We start from the raw sequence: 22,979 nt of genomic DNA, 5'->3' as shown, positions 1-22,979 counted from the left end.
TTACAATGCACAAAGTTCCATACAACAACTACAAAAGGCACAACACACCCTCTCACAGCAAATGGCAGCTTTGGAAGACCAATAGGGTTGGGGGTATCACACATTGTGGAGAATGCAGAGCTACCAATCATCACCAGTACTCTGCACACTAAAGCCTTGCCTGTCCACACATGTGCAAGGCTTTACAAAAAGGCAGGCCCCTTAGCCTACTGACACTCCGCATCTAATTCCTAATGCTAGCTTAGTAAAACATAACATAACCCGCTGGCCGGTATATCCTCAGTGCACAAACTTAAGCCACAAGTTTTTACTTCTCAGTTTGCGTTTCATACCCGGCACTGAGTTTCCCTCTTCTGAGTTTAAGCCTTCTAATATACATCAGTATGGCACTACAATACTACAGTCACTCCTTTATTACATGGCATATTCTGTTTTAACATGTTATAAAAAAAATGTGCAATTAAGCTATGTCTGCGAGGCACGCAACGCCACGTCACATTCCGACGTGATATCGACATGCTCCACCATCACAGGGTTTCAAGAAATAGCGGGAGGATCAGATTTGGCACAGGGTGCGGACGGCACCATTTGGGGTATACCAGAGGCAGGACTCCGGAGTCGCATACTGACAGTGGCAATGTGAGTGGAGTCTTCTTGTTGGCTAGAGGAGGGTGCTGGGATTTAGTATATGGGAGAGGACTGGGATTTAGTATATGGAGGGGGGGACTGTGAATTAGTATATGGGGGGACTGGGTTTCAGTAGAGGGGGGACTGGGATTTAGTAGAGGGTGGTGCTGTGGTTTAGTAGAGGGGGGACTGGGATTTAGTAGAGGGAGGTGCTATGGTTTAGTAGAGGGTGATGCTGGGGGTTTTTTATACTGTACTTTACTTTTCAAAAGAAACCTACGTTTGTTAGGTTAAGGTTTGTTTTTTTGCGGCCCACATAAACTTAAACCTTGTTTATGTGGCCCGTACTAGACTTTGAGTTTGACATGCTTGCTGTAAATAGTGATACTCGTTATATATGTACAATACACAGGATGTATTCAGCATATAGGAAACAGACAGTTTTTTTTAACCAGAATCTTGGGGTAAAAAAACTTTGCCCGAAATTCTGAAAAATTTTAGAAACATATGATGTAAGTATATTTATTGTATGTGTGCATTATGTTGCCATTTTAGTAAGATGTACTGCTTGTAATGACTTCAGGTTCCTTGTAAATGCCTATAAACAGGTTATTTGACCATGTTTTATTTATCTATTTTTGCCTTGCCTATTGTTTTACATTTTCTAACCAGTTTCCCTGTGTGAAATATTGCAAGATAAAGGACACTGAACTGTACAGTAGTAATGCATTTAATTACTTACAAATGCACAAGTTACACAACTTACTTTTTAAGTTTGTTTAGAAAGCAGCCTGTACAGAAATGAATGTATACAATTTATCATGTGGCTATATATAAGCTGATGTTGAGTATTTTAAATTTAAATGCTAGTGCAAAATTGAAAAATGTATCTTTTTGTTAAATGTTAAAATGTTCTAAACCATCTAAACCAGGGGTGGGCCTTTGGCCCTCCAGATGTTGTGGACTACATCTCCCTTGATGCTTTTCTAGCATAATGGCTGTAACAGCATTAAGGGAGATGTAGTCCAAAACATCTGGAGGGCCGAAGGTTCCCCGCCCCTGATCTAAACCAATATTTGCAAGCATTGCCCTATCTAATCTCTCTTATTCCCATTTAGCTGCCTGTGGGGGACTTATTCGAAACATTACCACTGGCCGACTTGTTTCACCAAATTTCCCAGGAAATTACAGCAATAATTTGACCTGCCATTGGGTGCTAGAAGCCCCACCTGCACAACGTCTGCATCTCCACTTTGAGAAAGTCTCACTTGCTGAAGATGATGACAGGTAATTTTAATTAGCACAGCTTCGTCCTAATGGGTTGATAATGTCTACCCCTCCCGTTCCCTTTCATTTTTTATTGTAAACGCTCATTCTATATGATCTTTTTAAATGTCTGGTTGAAAGGTCCGAGATAGAAGTTGCTCTTTCTGGTTGTAGTAATTAATCATAGTCTTAAATATCTAGCAATTTCAAGTTTGTAGAGCTCTGTGTTTTGGGACCAGAGTCATAGATTGATGAATTATCTTCCAGGCTCATCATCCGTGATGGAAACACCATAGATTCTCCTCCGATCTATGACTCTTATGAAGTGGAATATCTTCCTATTGAAGGTCTGCTCAGTAGTGCTCGGCACTTTTTTATTGAATTGACTACTGACAGTAGCGGAAGTTCCACTGGGGTAGCTCTTCGTTATCAAGGTAACACAGAACATCTTTTTACTTGTTTATCAGCAAACTTTCCATCTCTCTGTACTGTACCTTCTTGTTAAGTAGAGCATAAATCCTTCCTAGAATAAACTTACTTATGATTGATGATATCAGAAATAGCAGAGGTTCTTAAGGTTCTTTATTTGATTCCGCAGCTTATGAACAAGGTCACTGTTATGAACCTTTTGTTAAATATGGGAACTTCACGAGCAATGACCCATTCTTTGCTGTGGGTACAGTGGTGGAGTTCACATGTGATGCGGGATACACCTTGGAGCAAGGTTCTACTATTATTGAGTGCCAAGACTCTGCCGACCCCCAGTGGAATGAGACAGAACCAGCATGCAGAGGTTAGAACCAGCTTGGAATGCTGGGGAATGTTTATACATGTTGTGCCTTAGTTGTCATAAGTTTTATCATATATATATTAAAAGAAAAATATTCAATAGAGTAAGAATATGTTCTTAAAGTTTAAGTTGCTTAACTTTGATATTCTGTGGCAATCAAGTTGCAAATATGGAGCCAATATATGAGCTGTAGAATTTTTACAAATCAATTAATCTGGTCAACATTTAGCAATTTGCTTAGAACTTGACTATAAACTACTTTAAGAATATTCTTGATGTAGCTCACCTGACCTGTACAATTATTTTAATATCTGCCTTCCATCCTACCAGCTGTTTGTAGTGGGGAGATTACAGACTCGGCTGGAGTAGTGTTGTCACCCAACTGGCCTGAAGCATACGGGAAGGGGCAGGACTGCATTTGGGGTATTCATGTCGAGGAAGAGAAGAGAATCTTACTTGATATACAAGTGTAAGTCATCATACAGCTTCTAAAAGTAGATTGCCTAACCTTCATTGGATTGTGAGGATGTAGTATCAGAATATGTATTTTTTAAAACTATTTTTAACATTCTGCATGAACTTACAAAAGCTATTAATGGAGCTGTCAGCAGGAATATTTTATTGTGATCTTTTTATTTTATTTTAAGACCATTGCCCCCAAATTGCACTTGATAATTAACCCTTGTTGAGAGATGAAAATTCTATATGCATATTCTTTGGTTTGGAAAATATACTACTACCTTTTCATTGGGAACCCAACATGTCCAGCTCTAGATCATTAGGGAGTTCTAAATATGGACAGCAGAAACTACTAGAAGAACAATATTTCCTAAAAACTTAAAGGTAAAACTCCAGGCATCCAGACCACTTCTGCCCATTGGAGTGGTCTGGGTGCCAACTCCCACTACCCTTAACCCTGCAAGTGTAATTATTGCAGTTTTCATAAACTGCAATATTTACCTTGAAGGGTTAAGTCCTCCTCTAGTGGCAGTAACTAGAGGACACTTCCGTGTTCATAGAACACGAAAAGTGTGTTATAACGATGTGTTATAACTATGTGAGTACCTCCAGCATCGCCGAAATCCCCATAGGAAAGCATTGAAAGCATTATTCAATGCTTTCCTATGGGGAGGTCTAATGCTGCGCATTAGTTCTCCCCTGCCGCCGGCCGCGCATGCTCAATAGGTCTCCCCCGCCGGATGATGTCGGCAGGGGAGGAGCGTAGGCAGAGCCTGACCCAGCGCCAAGGGACATCGGTGCTGGATACACAGGTAAGTCACTGAAGGGGTTTTAACAACATGGGAAGTGGGGTGGAAGGGAGAGGGGACCTGCAGTGCCAGGAAAACAGCTTGTTTTCCTGGCACTGGAGAGTCCCTTTAATTTCCCATCTGGAATTTAAAGGAGTTTTTCTAAACTGGGGATTGTGGAGAACTGACAATTTTCAAAGCTGAGGTACTGTGGCAAGAATCTGCTATTCCTTCGTAAAGTCTCGAGTTTTCAATATGGTCATATTTTGGACTAATAGTTTTACTCATTAGGAACTTGATACTGAGAATCATATTGCACCAAAAAAGTCTACATGAGCCTTTACAAAGTATGAATACATTTCTTATGAGGAAACACAAAGGTTTGTGAGCAAGAAGGTATTTGTGAACTAAGTAAAGCTAATGATTCTTAAAAACATCAGGCCACTATAAAACGTTAGGATCAGTACCAGATAATATCCATATATCTAGAGCAGGGATAGGCATCCTTCGGCACTCCAGATGTTATGGACTACATCTCCCATAATGCTCTTACACCCATAATGCTGGCAAAGCATCATGGGAGGTGTAGTTCAAAACATCTGGAGTGCCATAGGTTGCCTATGCCTGATCTAGAGCTAGCACAGTGCAAGAAATGACGACCCTTACGTCTTTAAATTATCTGTCATCAGATACTCCATGTCATCACACCACTATGACATCAGCAGTACTGTCTGTAGGCTGATCGTACACAAAAACTCACCAGGAAAATTCCATTATTAGCATTTAAATAGTGCCAACTTATTCTGCAGTGCTTCACAATATTATAAAGGGGGGTAATTTAACAATAAATGAGACAATTACAAAATGTTACACGAACAACGGGTTGATGAGGACCCTGCCCTTTACAATCTCGCAGTTACAATGTGAGAGAGGTAGCAGGCTGTAGCACAATAGTTGTGGTCAGATTATTCTAGTATCCTTAACCGAGCAACTGGTAAGTCACTCAGTGGGTCTAGGTGATACATTCTACATCAGGGGTGCCCAAAAGGTAGATCCCCGGGTAAACTACAACTCCCATGATGCTTTACATTTCTTTAGAATACTTTTAGAATGACAAAGCATCGTGGAAGCTGTAGTTTTGAAACATCTGGGGATCTACCTATTTAACACCCCTGAATGTATCACCTAGACCCACTGAGCGACTTACCAGTTGTGTGGTTATGGATACGAGAATAATCTGACCACAACCATTGTACTACACCTCACATTTCCTGGAAAATCATCTCCTATGTAAAAATGGTCTATTGATTTTCATGATTTTGTTTTTCAGTTTTCACTTGTGGGAAATGTACGTCACAAACATCTGCGATGCCTACCCTGGCCATCTCTGTAAAATAAACCTTTTTTTTGTTTGTTTCTGTGTTCTGCTTTGCAGAGACAAGCACAAACTTTTAGAGAAATAGAACAAAATACACATTCAATCCCAGGTTAATTCTAATTTTCGTTCAAACACCGTAAAAATGTGTTATACTTTGCATTTATTTGCAATTTATGATTATACCGATGATGTGTAAGCTATATAATTATCACTTATTTAATATTATAAAGGGCTGCGGAGCATGAAGCCTGTCATAACAGCATGACTCAACAAGCCATAATGTTTCAAAACACGGGTTTTTGAAAACAGACAAACACATAAACAAGGAAGAACATTTAGACTTCAAGTATATAGCGATTCTTAGATACTTCAGTAAATGCTCACTCTGGATTAAAAACAGAGGATAGTGTGGTAGATAGCTCAGTTGGTTAATTTGGTGAATGTATCAAACATTTAACCCCTTAAGGACACATGATGGAAATATTCCGTCATGATTCCCTTTCATTCCAGAAGTTGTGTCCTTAAGGGGTTAACCCTTAGGGGTTAAACATTAGGCTTCCAGATTCTGTCTTGGATTAGTTCATTTAACCATTGATTTTTTAAAGGTCAATATACTTAATATCATTGAGTTGGGAAATGTAACATTTATTTATCTTCTGCTGATTTATTTAAATCAGAAATGACAACTCTCTGGCAGTGACAATTCTTCATTTCCTTACCCCCGGTGTATTCTGTTGAAGACCTTATTGGGATGAGTACTGCATGCACAGACATCTACAGAGAAAGGCTGTATTAGCATTGAGTATCCAATATGTGCTTGTGCCTATCGCTCTACCAAATGCTGATGTTCAAATAATTTACATGGCATGTTCTGGCTCTACTAGAGCAGTCAGGCATAAAATGTAAAATAAAAAAAGATAAATAATAAGAATGTAAAAACTTAAAAAAACTGTAAAAAACTTGTAGACAGCTATTAATGATTTTAACAATGTGCATCGGAAAAGTAACTTCACAGCATGTGCAAATACAGTGAAGCCTATGGCTCACAAACAAAACCTTGAAGAAGTCTCCATTTGTTTTTTATTACAATAAACGAAACAATTACAAATAGGATCAATATGTTAATGAGGAACCTGCTCGAAAGAGCTTACAATCTAGAAGATGAGCTTACAATCTAGAGCAGGCAAAGGCAACCTTCAGCACTTCAGATGTTTTGGACTACACCTCCCATGATGCTTTGCCAGCATTATGGGTGTCAGGGCATTATGGGGGATCTAGTCCACAACATCTGGATTGCCGAAGGTTGCCTATCCCTGATCTAGAGGCTTGACCAGTGCTGCTTTGTGGTTAGCTAAATATATTAGGGCCAGGGGTTCAGGGAGCCCTTAGCTCTAGCATATCTTTATAAGGAGAAAACTTGTATCTCTGAAAACTAATGTCTTGGCATCCATCCCCAGCTCTGTAATTTTAATTCCCCTTACTGTGAAGGTGTCTTATAAAATATGCCAAGCTCTCTTAACATAAGCAAAAAGGTATTTTTTTTTGTAAACCTGCATGGATTTTACCTCATGTATACCAATGTCTCTGTATGGTTTATTTAGTGCTAAGTGATGGGTCTGGTGAATAGAGGATTATGGGAGATTATTAATATACGTTCCTGCTCCACTGATTAATTAATATTCGTTCATTTGCATATCTCCCTGTTTCTTTCTCTCTTGCCTGGTGTTGTCATTTCTAAACATATGATGGTAATAAACGATCCCGCACTGTTTTTCTACCAGTGGATGTCAGCAGAATTAATCTTCGGCTTGGCACACTCAGAAAGCAATGTTCTAGCTCCCGTATCGCAGCTCATACAGAAAGCTCTAAACCCGGCTAGCGACGCGCTCCATGTGGCATGCAGTTTTTTTTAGGCACCTGATAGTAGTGTTTAACATTATCCACAAGAGGAGCAAGACTAGGAATGTAACGGCAAAATTTTTTTAATTACATTTGTATTCTCACTTCTGTGAACTGAAATTTAGATAAACCAAGCCAATTATAGTTTACTCTCTCATAAAGAGTAAAAGATATGCAGCAAAGTAAGATTATGTAATTATACACCCAGAGCATGTGTTAACCAAACATTTTTACACAAAATATGTATTTATAAACGTCTTTCCTTGTCTATGATGTATGTACCTATAAGAGTAGTAAAATTAAAAATTAGACAAAGGGCGGCTTATGACCCCCCTTGGTTTTCAAGGCCGAGAATTTAATTATTTATGATAATAGATAAGGCTCTAGCAGTCCTTAATAAGAGATGCAAGCAGCCTGCAGGCTACCCCTTTAGGTCATGCAGCCACGGAATGATATCTAGTAGCCTCAGTGCACTAGCGTTTGCCATGTAATGCTGACTAAAAAAGACATCTGAATATACAGGACCAGAGCAATTTCTTTGATAGAAGATGATCCAATTAGTCTTTTTATTAGAATTTATTGCGCCAACATACACTGAGCAGCCCCAACATTAAAACCACCTGCCTACTTTTGTGTAGGTCCCCTTTGTTCTGCAAAACAGCTCTGATGCATCGAGACATGGACTCCACAAGACCTCTGAATATGTCCTGTGGTATCTGGCACCAAGACATTTAGCAGCAAATCCTTTAAGTCCTGCAAATTGCAAAATGGAGCCTCCGTGGATCGGATTTGTTTATTCCAGCACATTTCAAATGGCTAACAAGGGACAATTTTGCTCTGGCTTACAGTACACGATCAAAGCCAATGAATGGCTCTTTATATAATACATTTATTTAAAATGAGAAAAATAGAGTTAAAAATGTAATCACTCAATATATGTGCACATTTTCTGCAGTTGAAACACATATTATGTGATTTAATTTTTGTTCCACTCTGAGAACCAATGTAAAAATGATAAGGGGACATATATAACAGAAAGGTGAACAGCGCTAATAATCAGAAATATACATACGTATAATGAAATACTGGCCAACGAAGTAGCTTGAAAAAAAGGAACAGAAATACAATAATGGTACAGTGTGTATAAACAATATGACTAGATGAAATAGAGGTGTTGAATTCACACTTTTAAGAGCTATATCAGCTCGGTTTTGTAAGCCTGGACGGAATAATCCCCGTCTGTGGATTTCTTGGAATTCAAGATCGTTGATGGACTTATGGGTTTAGATGTTCGTTAAATGTAAAACAGAAATAGAATGCACCACATGGTATAGTATGTATATATAAAATAATTCAGTAAAATGGATAATCCTACTTACATATACTAGAGCAAGGACCTGCTCTAGTTTGGAGAGTTTCAGGTGGAACAATCCCCACCTTGGGATATACTGGACCCAGGTATAGCAGCAAAACAATGATGAATAGGAAGGAGGACAAGAAAGATGACTGGATATGTATAAAAATATATATACCGTATTTATCGGCGTATAACACGCACCTCATTTTTAGAAAGAAATTCCAGGAAATTTCCCCCCCCCCCATAGTATTCCCCCCCCCTCATCCCATAGTATTCCCCCCTCATCCCATAGTGTTCCCCCCCTCCAATAGTATTCTCCCCCTCCCCTCCCATAGTATTCTCCCCACCTCCCCTCCCATAGTATTCTCCCCCATCCCCTCCCCTCCCATAGTATTCTCCCCCCATCCCCTCCCATAGTATTCTCCCCCCTCCCCTCCCATAGTATTCTCCCCCCCCATCCCCTTCCCTCCCATAGTATTCTCCCCCCCTCCCCTCCCATAGTATTCTCCCCCCATCCCCTCCCCTCCCATAGTATTCTCCCCCCCATCCCCTCCCCTCCCATAGTATTCTCCCCCCTCCCCTCCCATAGTATTCTCCCCCCTCCCCTCCCATAGTATTCTCCCCCCTCCCCTCCCCTCCCATAGTATTCTCCCCCCCTTCCCTCCCATAGTATTTCCCCCTCCCATAGTATTCTCCCCTCCCCTCCCATTCCCCCCCCCATAGTATTCTCCCCCCCTCCCCTCCCATAGTGTACTTCCTCCCCCTCCCCTCCCATAGTGTACTTCCCCCCCCTCCCCTCCCATAGTGTACTTCCCCCCCTCCCCTCCCCTCCCATAGTGTACTTCCCCCCCCCTCCCCTCCCATAGTGTACTTCCCCCCCCCTCCCCTCCCATAGTGTACTTCCCCCCCCCTCCCCTCCCATAGTGTACTTCCCCTCCCCTCCCATAGTGTACTTCCCCTCCCATAATTACTTACCTGTCCTGAAGCGTGGGCCGGCTTCACAGCTTGCACCGCGGTACAGGAACTTTAATTTCATGTTCCGGTTTCCGGCGGGACTGAAAGGAAGTGTGCACACTATTGTGCACACTTCCTTTCAGTCCCGCCGGAAACCGGAACATGAAATTAAAGTTCCTGTACCGCGGTGCAAGCTGTGAAGCCGGCCCACGCTTCAGGACAGGTAAGTAATTATGGGATATCGGCGTATAACACGCACCCACGATTTTTCCCCTATTTTCAGGGGAAAAAAGTGCGTGTTATACGCCTATAAATACGGTACTTAATTACAAATTAATAAAAAGTGAAAAGCAGCAAGCATTCACTTTTGAAAAAGCTTCGGCGAAACGCGTCAAGTGAGGAAGAATTTTGGACTTTTTAAAAGGACTGGTTTTATAATTTGCAATTTTCACTTTTTATTAATTTGTAATTAAGTATATATATATTTATACATATCCAGTCATCTTTCTTGTCCTCCTTCCTATTCATCATTGTTTTGCTGCTATACCTGGGTCCAGTATATCCCAAAGTGGGGATTGTTCCACCTGAAACTCTCCAAACTAGAGCAGGTCCTTGCTCTAGTATATGTAAGTAGGATTATCCATTTTACTGAATTATTTTATATATACATACTATACCATGTGGTGCATTCTATTTCTGTTTTACATATAACGAACATCTAAACCCATAAGTCCATCAACGATCTTGAATTCCAAGAAATCCACAGACGGGGATTATTCCGTCCAGGCTTACAAAACCGAGCTGATATAGCTCTTAAAAGTGTGAGTGTGAATTCAACACCTCTATTTCATCTAGTCATATTGTTTATACATACTGTACCATTATTGTATTTCTGTTCCTTTTTTTCAAGCTACTTCGTTGGCCAGTATTTCATTATACGTATGTATATTTCTGATTATTAGCGCTGTTCACCTTTCTGTTATATCTGTCCACTTTTTCACAAGGTTGAGGGAACACCTTGTCGGTGAACTGCAGCTCACCCCTAAGAAGAGAGCGCTTATTTCTGTTTTTTGCATTAAAAATGATAAGGACCCCCTATCACAATAAGAACAACCTCACGATCTTTCTACACAACAAATCAGTTAGCTTTGACCTAGTTAGGAGCATAAACTAGAATGTTTTATTAAAAGAGATAAAACCAGTGTGGACACTGCAGAGAAAGGCAGCAAACTATTTGACAAGTACACAAGTGATACCCAAGCATTCTTCAAACACCACAGCACTAAGTTCCCTAGAAAGAGACATCTGTATAATTTTTACATTGAATGTGCAGTTTGTACTTAAAGTGTGTCTTAAGTAGTAGGGTTATTTACTATAATGAGAATTCAAAATGAGTTTCACTTTTAAGGCCAGAGTAGCCAAACTGAAATTATAGTTAGATTTTTCTACTTTGCCTATTTTGATTTTAATGTTGACAGTCTTGATGAACATTTGACACTGTAGCTATTATTGATTGTTTCCCATGATAATTTTCTATACAAATGGATGAGCATTACGGCAAATGCAGTTTACAAAAGTAGGGGTGCTAGCGTTTAGCGTTTAGCGTTTAGACACATCGTGTAAACCTTCCTGGGAACTTGAAGAGGTTGTTTTTAAAATCCTTAAACGTTCATTTTCCAATTTGGCCACTGCAGACGTACATGGTGCCAGCTTTTTCTATTACCTCAGTTTCATTGTTGGATTTCTTTCGCAATTTATAATTAGTTGTTAAGCACCGATTAACAATTATATTGTTTGCTTACTCACATTTTCTTCAGTAAACAGATTTCTCTGAACTTACAAAATCAAGTTTGGTGCATAGTGGTATTTGTTGTTGTTATTATAATTAATAATGTGGCTATTTATCGGGACTCTGACATCTCTGAATTGAGGTTGGAATCATCAGATCCTTCTCTAATATCTGTGTCATATTTTCGTAATTAGGATTCCTTAGATAAGGAAAACCCGAAAACAGGTTCTGCAACAAATTCACTAAACCAATTCATTATTCCCAAAGACCAGCTGATAGGTGTAGAGAGGAAGTGCAGGACTTTTTGGAAAAAGCTGGGAGCAAACAGACACAACTATTGTACTGCGTTGCACAATGCGCTGGCATTGCTAAGTAATCAAATGATAAAATAACAATGGATAGGACCCGATATTCTTATGATGTAAATCTTAGCCCACGTATGTCTCCATTTATCTGCAATAACTCTAATAAATAGGATTACCGGCACATGCTATTTAGTCTCTAAGTTTTATCCGTATTACAATGTTTATTTGCTATTTTATTTCTGCTGAAATAGTGATAAATAGATATGTCTTGTCTACCAGGAGAATACATTTTAGAATATAGCTATAGAAATATAATGAGCTTTCCTGTGTTTCTTCCCAGAAAGTGAGAACTGACGGAATCTCAGATAACACTCCATAATCATTTGTTATAACACAATCGCATATTCTGCACACTGCATTGACTTTCATCGAGCCCTGGTTGGAATGCTTTCTGACCATTGTTTTTTTTTTTTTTTTTTTTCCCATCTCCTTTACATGTCACTTCCTTTTCATCGAGTTCTAAGAAACTCTGAGAAATGATCGGTTTAGTCTTTAAGGGTTTTGTTGCTAATTGCCTAAGTCTTAAAATCTACAATTAATTCAGGATTATCAACTTGGATTGTTCTCTTTATCCTTCTTCTGCTCATCCTGCTGATGCATTCTCCAGTCTGCCTTATCTGAGCTATCCAGATTCTCAATTTTATTCTTGTTCCCTCCCTCTGCAGCCTGAACATTGGCAAGACCGATGTTCTGACTTTTTACGATGGAGATGACTTGACGGCCCGTGTCCTAGGTCGCTACACAGGGACACATAGTCATTTCAAACTCTACACCTCTATGGCGGATGTCATCATACAGTTCCAGACAGACCCAGGCAGCAGTGTTTTTGGATACCAACAGGGCTTCATCATCCACTTTTTTGGTCAGTGTTTTCAGTGATAAGGAGACCACTAAATAGGATTCAAAAAAATCAAAAGTTTCTAGAAGTGCATTGAGTTCACCAGTAAAGGATTGATTTAGTATAATATCCTAGATTTTGCATGATATTTATGTGCAGGTATAACAACATAGGCCGCAAGACAATTCCTCCCCACCTAGAGATACCTGTTCTTTGCACAAATTTAATTAAATAAATGTTTTCCCTGCCTAGATTAACACTTCTCTTGCAACAAAAATATTGCGCCGCAAATTTATAGCAAAAATCTGCAAAAGAAGATAGGGGCTTAAATAAATTATAGCACAAAGTAAAACAGGCACCATTATACATGCAGGTATAGAGCAAGATGAACCGTGCATCTCCACGTTTTGTATTGTTTATCTTCTGCTATACTGACATGTTTTTAAAGCACCATATTTTACGTTGCCCAAACAGTTTTAATGTCCCAACATGGTGAATAAAATGTTGGATATTTCTTTAACCTTGTGGTTCCTGCTTTCTTTTTTTACTATAGTCCTTCAAACATGGTGTATGTGAGCAGTATTAGGGTACTGGTAAGGTTAGGTAAATGTGTGAAACATTGTGGTGCGTATGACTAGCTCATTGGAAAGAGATTAAGGAAGGGTAGGATTTAGCTCTAACAAACCAGCAGCAGTACGAGAAATAGTACGGTACGAGTGGGTAAGAGTGGGTTGCAGGTAAGAGTGGGTTGCAGGGGCAGTGGAGTAGTAATGAGCAGCAGCAATGTGTGAGTCGGAAGACACATATTTTTATTCACAGAGACTGAAATACTTTTACTTATGTACAAAATTTGAAATGGAATGATTATAAGCATTAGTCAATGTGATGATGCCATTTCTATTCTCCTACACACATGAGCCATACCAATCACCAAGGTGATAAATTATGGACCATGTTCCTTTGTTTCTTTAGAGGTTCAGAGGAATGATACTTGCCCTGAATTACCAGAAATCCCCAATGGGTGGAAAACAACATCACAGTCGGAGCTTGTCCATGGAACCGTAGTGACCTACCAGTGCTACCCAGGATATGAGATTACAGGAGCTGAGCTTCTCATGTGTCAATGGGACCTAACATGGAGTGGAGATCTGCCTGCATGTGAAAGGGGTAATACATGGCACTATAATAAAAGTAAAATGTGATATCATCTTTATAATGTGTGACAATATGTCTGCTCTAGCATTGTAGCAATAAAATTCACAAGAAATACAAAAACAAGGGCCCAAGAGCCCTCACACCTATAAACTAACTGTGATCTCTTGTGATTTGGTGTGAGGTATTAGGCAACAGATTGTACATCATACATTGTTTCATCTCTCTAGAAAACAGCACAGGGGAGTGTAGGTGAGCGAGGTCTCCTGCACCCCTCCGATCCCTCCCCCCATATTATATTAAAGAACAGCAAGGGAACCTCCGGGTGCTGTTGACTTGAAAGGACCTGCACAGGGATTTTTCCAGGTTGCAAATGTTGTTCAACAGCCTTGATGTGATACGTAAACGTAGCAAAATTAGATTTGATTGGCAGTTTCTCAAGAACAATCACAAAGTGTATGCTAACAGATACTTTTTTTTTACCATCTCATCAGTTCTATATTTAAATGAATGATGGTAAGCTCTAGAGCAGAGGTAGGCAACCTTTTAGCAGCACTGTGCCGATATAGGATTGTGATGTCCCGTAGCGTGCCGTTCCTATTTTTTTAAATTGACGTGTTTATGCTGCTGTATTCTGCTTGTGTTATTTATACTGTAATTGCTTTGTATTGTTGTATTTGTGCGTATATGAGCTATTATATTGTATATTTTCAGGAGTAGTTTGTGGTATTGTGTATGATACCTATGAATGTGGGCTGTGTATGGGGGTTGCTTGTGGAATTGTGTGTGTGGATGAATATGTCACATTTTGTGTTTGGTAGTGTGTGTATGTGTGGGAGCTGTTTGGGGTATTGCATGTGAGAGGCTGCATGTGGGGTTGTGTACATGTATGTGGATTGTTAGCGGGTTATGTTTGTGCGGATTGTGTGTATGTTTGTGTGTGGGCTGTTCGTATTATTTGTATGAGGGGAGGGTTTTTGTGCATTTCTGTGTAAATCTAGCAGTGTGGGTGGCTTCCCTGGGTTCCAGTGGGGACCAGGCTGGCCAGGTACAGGTCAAGGACAGGAGCTGCAACAGCAGCTGCAGGCTGCTCTACTATAGTGTGGATTCCCATTCACAAGTGCTGGGAGGAAGTGATCTGATATCACTTACTCTATGTGCTGCAATGCATAAATTGAGGATTGTCCTTCACCACCTTTTTGTATTAGCAGATATCTGAAGTTTCACTGGGACTCCTGATAGGCCAGAGCCTGTTGGCTGTAGCAGCCTTGAGTGCCGTACAAAGACACCTTGAGTGCCGTGCATGGCACTAGTGCCGTAGGTTGCCTACCCCTGCTCTAGAGATTGGTATTGGAAGCACAAGTGTATTACTAAAATTAACTTTAAAACTGCTGAATGTTTAAAAATAAATGTCAGCACAATGTTTATAAAGTGATTTATGCTTTAGCAATTTATGTGATTTTTCTTTTATTTTTTTTTAGAGACCCTATTCCATACTAGAACTATGGGTATAAATAAGTATATGTAAAGACGAGAATGTTTCGTTTTCAAAGTTAACTAATAAATAATATTAAAAATAGTTAAAATAACTGAAGAATGACAAATATAATACTTAATCACAATAATGTTGCTAAAAAATGTCATTATATAAAATATGCGCAATTGTTTGTTAATTGACTTTTTATTTTATTTTTTTTTACAATATTCTTGCTTGTCTTTATACACTGCTGATCAGCCACAACATTAAAACCACTGACAGGTGATTTGAATAACATTGATTATATCATTACAATGGCACCTGTTAAGGGGTGGGATATATTGGGCAGCAAGTGAGCAGTCAGTTCTTGATTTTCTTATTTGAAGCAGGTAAATGGGCAAGAAAAAAGACCTAAGAGACTTTGACAAGGGCCAAATAGTGATGGTTAGATGACTGGGTCAGAGCATCTCTAAAATGGCAAGTCTTGTGGGGTGCCCAGTATTCAATGGTTAGTACCTACCAAAAGTGATGCAAGGAAGGACAACTGGTGATCTGCCACAAGGGTAACGGTTGCCCAAGGCTCATTGATGCACATGGGGAGCAAAGGCTAGCCCCTCTGGTCCGATCACACATAAGAACTAATGTAACTCAAATTGCTGAAAAGCTTAATGCTGGTCATGATAGAAAGGTGTCAGAACACACAGTGCATCACAGTTTGCTGCATATGAGGCTGCATAGCCTCATATAACCCCTGTCCACCTCCGAAAGCACCTTCAATGAGGACATGAGCATCAGCTTTGGACCATGAAGCAATGGGAGAAGGTTGCCTACTTTGATGAATCACGTTTTCTTTTAGATCAGGTGGATGGCTGGGTGTGTGTGCATTGTTTACCCAGGGAAGAGATGGCAGCAGGATGCACTATAGGAAGAAGGCAGGCCGGCAGAGGCAGTGTCATGCTCTGGGCAACGTTCTGCTGGGAAACATTGGGTCCTGGCATTCATGTGGATGTTACTGTGACATGTGCCACCATACCTAGAGATTGTTGCAGACCACATACACCATTTATGGCAATGGTGTTACCTGATGGCATTGGCCTCTTTTAGCAGGATAATGCATCCTGTCCCACTGCAAATATTGTTCAGGAGGAACATGACAAAGAGTTCAAGGTGTTGCGTTGGCCTCCAAATTCCCCACATCTCAATCTGATTCAGCATCCATCGGATGTGCTGGAACAACAAATTGTGAGTTATGAGAATTCAAAAGTGAACTTCAAATTTAAGGCCAGAGTAGCCAAAATGAAAGCAAAACTGACTAAGAGAACTTTTCCATTTTGACCTTAAATTTGAAATTCACTTTGAATTTACAGTACTTTGAATTTTCCCTTTAGTAAATAACCCTATGGATATAAAAGTTTGTTCTGGTTCTCAAATTCCTTCTGCAAACTGAGTCCTTGCTCATTATTCTAGTTCTGTTACAAACCCAACAAGACTTCCCATGCAGTACAGAACTGAGAACCGGGGTCTATGCATGCTTTTCTCTAAAACCTGTCTGTAAAAGTCCTATAAGCAATAGTGACATGGGTGGAGGGGGGTTATACAAGATCAATATGACTCTAGACATTGATAACAGAAGTAATTAAATGTGTCTGTAGCCAGGTTGTTAAATATTACGGGTTTATGCTACAGTGCAGTTCAATATTGGCTTTCCTAATGAAGTTATGCCTTTAAAAAATGTGTACTAGGTGTGACGCTGGTTTAAAAGCAGATACACCTTGCTCAGTCTCAGTGTCTGCTTGTTATTCTTTATTAGAATGTAAGCTCTGCAGAACAGAGGTTCACTATACAGATAAAATTCTTCCACTGCAAATTCCAGATTCTATTATCCCAAGAGCTAATTACATTTTTTTATCTTCATGCCTTCAATAAAGAGACCATGTAGAGCAGACACAGAGAGTTAATATTATCTTTAATGAACACATCTGTGAATAAAATAGGACTTGAACGAAGCAGGATGAAAGAGAAATCTACCAGCTAATTAGAGTGCCTGAGTGCTTTAATTAGTCTCCTCTAACTGTAAATGTGCTTTCCTCCCACCTAACCCTCGCTTACACTTCCCATTCACTTCTCTCTGCTCAAACAATTCCGCCTTGAAAAACACCTTCTGTCTGTTCTAAAGCTAAGTCTGGACTTTAGCCCCTTAGAAGGTTAGAATAAAAAGACATGAGAAGGTTATATTAAGATATTATGATTGTCATTTAGAAGATAATGAAAACCAAATGCCCTGATTACACTGCTTACAGATAACATCTGGTCAGATATACTAATTAGTATTATTGTATGTATATTTATATATATATATAATTAAATTGCATTATCGCCCTAACTTACAAATAGGAAAACATGGCTTTGATCAACATTGGCTCAGCCACAACTGTGAAAATTTTTTATTTTGGCAAATAGAATTATAAAATAAATACAATTTGCTTTTGTTTATTTACCAGTAGGCTTTATCTACTCTTCGACAGCGATGAAATGTTAGCTATTTACATTTTCATCTTGAATATCACCTACTTTATGTTTTCAGTACTGGTATCCACAAATGTGTAGGTCAATTTAAGCAGGTTATACAATTTCGTTCATTGCTTTGTATTTTGTTTTATTTTTATTTTATTTTTATTTAAAGTTACCAACTTTCTAAATGAGAAACCAGCCTTTACTACCAGCTCTATGTCTAACCTTAAAGGAACACTATAGTCACCAGAACAATTACAGTTTAATGTAGTTTTTCTGGTGGATATAGTCAGTCCCTGCAGGATTTTTAATGTAAACCTTTTTAGAGAGTGTCAAAGGAGGCCGGGGGTCTAAACTGCATTTTTAATGCTATAGTGACAGGAATACACATTTGTATTCCTGTCACTATAATGTTCTTTTAAAGGCACATTGTAACTGCCTAATTCATGTGGGGAGATTGCCGTCTGCAGTGTTGGGCAAAATGATCCACTGTGAACATTGACCTATCAGTAGCTTCTTATTGAAAAGTCTTGTAGACACATTGTCCATGACAACTAGCCAGTCCAAGCATTGGAAGGCTCATGCCTCTCACTTCTGCTTTGAACAATAGTTCAAATTGAGCGAGGCAAGGAACCCTCATTCAAACTGCCGAGAAGGTGTGGCAAAAATGTTTTATAAAAGTTTTCTTTTGAAATTGACACTTTTAAAATAAGCCTACATGGACAAGAACATTATACCTACAGGACATCAGCAAACTAAATTGCTTTAGGTACTTAGTATTCATTTAACAGGGGAACTACAAGGTGGCCATCTCAAGAAATGTCTTCTCACTACCTCTCAAATTAACAGCAATAGTATTAACCAATTTGATCCCAAACCTGTATGTACAAGTCTAGTTAGGATGTTGAGTTGCAAAGCAAACAAAATAAATAAATGAAAATTAGCTAGAAAAAAAAATCACTTACCTCTCCACTCTGGGTCCTTTAATAAAAAATAAAATAAACCTCTGCTGTATGGCTTTTATAAAACCATCTGCACATTGGCATTTTTGTAATTTGAGAGTCAAATGTTAAACAAATCTTTATGCTTTAATCCAATATTAATATTACAATTTGTTGCTAGGATAATTTTATTCAGTCTCCATGCAGTTCACAAGGTCTTTTGGATTTCCTATTAAAAGCTTTAAACTGAATGGGCTGTGGTATGAGTAACATTTGCCATCTCTACACAATGTTTTGCTCTTAACTGAATGCATGTCAAATTTGAAATAGGAATGGTAGGATCTGGAATAAAAAGTATATTTAGTCATGCTTGGGTGCAAGATTGGCCAAACATCTCTAAACTATTTGTTGTTCATCTATAATAAATCACTTGGTACACATGAATCCGCTAGAACCACTGATACCGTACCATTGTATGTTCTATTCTATTCTAGATTCCATATAGCAATCTCACGCCTACTGGGGCTGTAGACATTCACCAAAGAAAAAACAAAGAATGGCAATTTTACCAACTAAAGTGCTATTCTTGCCAATCTTCCCTTTTTATCCATGGAGTGATCTGATTTAATAATTGATAATGTTGTATATTAATTTCCTACACTCTGCTTCCCGTGGGATTCCTAGGACAGTCTTGGATACTTTCTCGTTTCTGAACAATTCTTCTGGATTTTTTCTTGAACAATTCTTTTGTTTAGACACGTTGCATCACTTGATAGATCTTTGACCATAGGTTCATTCGTAGGTAGGTTTGTTTCCCCACATTTTTAAAGTCCAGAAGCAAGAGGCAATAATGAGGTGCTAAATAGAGGATAGGTTAATCAAGAACAGCATCGGGATGACTGGAAGAATGGGAATATTGAAGTTAGTTATACTTTATAATTAAACGTGGTATTATATTTAGGTCGTGGTAGAGCTCAGGGGCGTATTAGCCGGGAGGCAAACAAGGCATTTGCCTTGGGCGGCATTTTCCAGGGGGCGGCAAAAAAAGCCGCCCCCAAATGCCCAAGGCAAATGTCTTGTTAGCCTTGCGGCTAACTGACATGCCGGCGGGCTGCTGGGCGATCGGGCGGCACTGCCTGGCTGGCTGGCGGCCGGCCAGCCGGCCGGCCGGCGAGGGAGCACTTCCCCTGAGCTGTCTGCTCAGCTCCCTCGCCAGCCGCAGAGTGAGGCTGGGAGGCGGAGCCGGAATATGACGTCATATTCCGGCTCCCAGCCTCACTCTGAGGCGCGCGAGGGAGCTGAGCAGACAGCTCAGGGGAAGTGCTCCCTCGCCGGCCGGCCGCCCGCCCGCCAGGCAGTGCCGCCCGATCGCCCAGCAGCCACTGGACCACCAGGGAGGAAGAGACACCCCCCTCCCCAGCATTCCCAAAGGTAAAGAGGCTGGGGGGGGGGGGTGTTAAATAAAAAAAAAATGTGTTACAAATAAAATTTTAAAAAAACGTGTTAAAAAAAAAATGCCTAGGGCAGCACAAAACCAGGATACACCACTGGTAGAGCTGTGCATATATTATATTATTTAGGGGGGCGGTGAAAAAAAGAGATTCTAATACAGAGTATATAAAATTCTTATATAAGGATGATTTGTATCCTTCAAAACTATACTAGTGCTCAGTAAAAGACATTCGCAATCATCTAGAATTAATATAAATATAACCTAATGAATTTAATGAAACCTTACTAAAAATAATAAGTTCTAACAACTCTGTAGCTAATGACAGCATCATAATTACTTTGCAAAGAGAACAAAGGAAAGACTATGGCAGAGAGAAGATTGATAGATAAGCCATTGCAAATACCTCTTTTAAAATGTTCTATTGCCATGACAGCAGAATCCAGCGGGGGTGAGTGTGTCCTTCATGCAAAGGTACTGAATGTTATACACTGTGATCAAGTAATTATACCAGGGTCAGTCTTTGCGTCAAGGGGTCTAGGCAGCTGCTTGGGTTACCATTAGGAGTTACCATGCGGAACCTTTTTTATTCTCAGTTTTTAACCCCTTATATCCAATTACTTGCTATAAAATGCCAGAAAACAAATTGTTTTCCTGTGTTGTGAAAGGGATGCAGGTTGCAGAAGTACCCAGTCATCCTTTGTGGAGCATGAAACTTAGTGACATCATATCAGGGATATGCACGATTTAAATCATGTCATCGTTACTATAGCTTCCCCAACCAAAACATGTGCTCCATCTTACAACTATATCATGGCAGGCAACATCATTGCTCAGGGCAAAACTGGTTGTAGCCACCAGGCAGTCCAGTAGATAGGGAGATAAATTTTGTGAATTTAGAAAAATAAAGCAGGGTATGGTAGGAGGTTGGTATAATGGTGCCATGGGAGCTAGTTGATTGTGATAATAGTGGGCAGAGAATGGCGTGATAAGAAGGACATATGATGATACTTGAAGAACAGGGACCACCAGTATGCCTAGAATGTGAAAGTGACGTGGTTATAGAAGGCAGGCAGGGAAGAGGGTGCATAGAAGTGACTTGCAGCCATAAAAGTGGAGAACCAGTAAATTGTTGGGAGTAGGGAATCACTGCCATTGAAGGATGTCAGGTAATGGTATAATAGAAATGAAGGGCCACATAACAGCAGGTATAGAATGAGAGAAGTTAATAGTAACATAAGGCAATGAATAATGAGACACTAGATAAGTGCATGGTGTGAAGGGCTGGGGAACCAAGGCATGACCAGAATAGAATTGGAACCCTCGCTCATCATATAGCCAACAGGGAAAGGACAGAAGTAGTGATGGTTCTGAATCCCAACTGTGGCCCCTGAGTGTAATTCCCATGTGTGGGAGTGTATGTTCCAGGAAGTAGGCAGCTTTAGTGAATGCGTGTGTTCCTAAGTGTATGTTTGTGTTATATAAAATGTAAATTAAAAAAAAATGATAAGAAATTAAAAATCAAGTAATAAAAGATGCACTGTGAATCGTGTGTTAGAGCAACATAATGCTATCTCAGATCCTGGTAACATCAATTTACTAAGATATTATATTTCAAGAACCCCTTGATTATTTTCCCATAATACACTTTTTATTGTAACATTTTTGAATCAACAAATCAGATGACTTTAACCCCTTAAGGACCAAACTTCTGGAATAAAAGGGAATCATGACATGTTACACATGTCATGTGTCCTTAAGGGGTTAAAGGAACACTATAGGTTCAGGAACAAAACCATGTATTCCTGACTATTTAATGTTAAAAACACAATCTAGCCCCCATACCCCCTAAATATAGTAAAATCTATGCCTGCTTGGCTTACATCATCAGAAGTGATAATCCCAGCCAATCACATTGACTTCTGATAGCAATGCATTAGCTGAGATTGTCAATTCTGATGATCTCAGCCACAGAGGCAGGCTGGGGCATGGAGCCAAACGCCACTCTGGCCATTCAGCATCTTCTCATAGAGATGAATTGAATCAATTCATCTCTATGTGGAAAGTTCAGTGTCTCTATGAAGAGTGTGGAGACACTGAATGGCAGTCACACTGTGCAGCACTGCCCCAGGAAGGACCTCTAGTTGCCATCTGAGGAGTGGCCAGTGGAGTTATCACTAGGCTGTAATGTAAACACTGCCTTTTCTCTAAAAAAACAAAAAACTGTGTTTACTGCAAAAAGCCTGAATGGACTGACCATATTCACTAGAACAGATACAATAAGCTGTAGTTGTTCTATAGTGTCCAGTTAAGCAGTATGCAGTGCAAGTTTAGGCTCCATCTCTCAAGAGCCCTGCGTAATTGAAATAAAATGTAGATGTTGGCTAAAAGATAAATAGAAAAGAAGTGAAAGTTTTCATTTATACGGAAAGGTAATAAATAGTGCATTCATTTAAGCTGGCAGCGTTATTTACTAAAGTGAGAATTATCAGGAAATCAAAGTGAACTTCAAATGTAAGTCTAAAGTCGTGTTTCCAGTTCAGCTAGTTTGGACTTAAATTTGAAATAAACTTTGTATTCCTGATAATTCTCATTTTAGGAAATAGCACTGTGGGGGAAAAAACATGTCTCTGGCAATATATAACATCATACAAAGATATACACAAAGGTATTACAAACAACGCTATTTGTTAACAAAACTGGACAAAGAATGCAAGGTCATCCTGTAAGATTCATGGAAAGGAGATTGTACCTACATCAGTCGAATGGAGTCTTTACAGTAGGAACAATAAATATATGGAATTCCGTGCCTAGAGAGAGAATCGTTGACCCATTTTTGAGCACAATAGAAAATCAATTTATGGTTGTTTTTTAATCTATTTTTTATAAACAGCTATGCATGGTAACAAAGATTGCTTTCTAAATGGTATTCACTTAC

At 39.5% G+C, this 22,979-nt stretch overlaps 1 protein-coding gene across 2 annotated transcripts in view; it reads left to right on the top strand.

Annotated features, from left to right (window-relative positions):
* SEZ6 (seizure related 6 homolog) overlaps nucleotides 1-22,979 on the top strand; it is a 577,716-nt gene that overhangs the window by 507,792 nt on the left and 46,945 nt on the right. For both annotated transcript variants that reach the window (XM_063449977.1, XM_063449976.1), the window contains exons 6-11: nucleotides 1,746-1,914; nucleotides 2,161-2,327; nucleotides 2,492-2,686; nucleotides 3,014-3,152; nucleotides 12,338-12,534; nucleotides 13,483-13,677. In XM_063449977.1, the coding sequence (XP_063306047.1) occupies nucleotides 1,746-1,914; nucleotides 2,161-2,327; nucleotides 2,492-2,686; nucleotides 3,014-3,152; nucleotides 12,338-12,534; nucleotides 13,483-13,677 (1,062 nt within the window). The remainder of the gene's footprint in view (nucleotides 1-1,745; nucleotides 1,915-2,160; nucleotides 2,328-2,491; nucleotides 2,687-3,013; nucleotides 3,153-12,337; nucleotides 12,535-13,482; nucleotides 13,678-22,979) is intronic.

This window comes from Pelobates fuscus, chromosome 1, assembly GCF_036172605.1.
Source record: "Pelobates fuscus isolate aPelFus1 chromosome 1, aPelFus1.pri, whole genome shotgun sequence".
Taxonomy (NCBI): Eukaryota; Metazoa; Chordata; class Amphibia; order Anura; family Pelobatidae; genus Pelobates; species Pelobates fuscus.
Note: the sequence above shows the minus strand (reverse complement) of the source record. Positions and strands in the feature narration are given on the sequence as shown.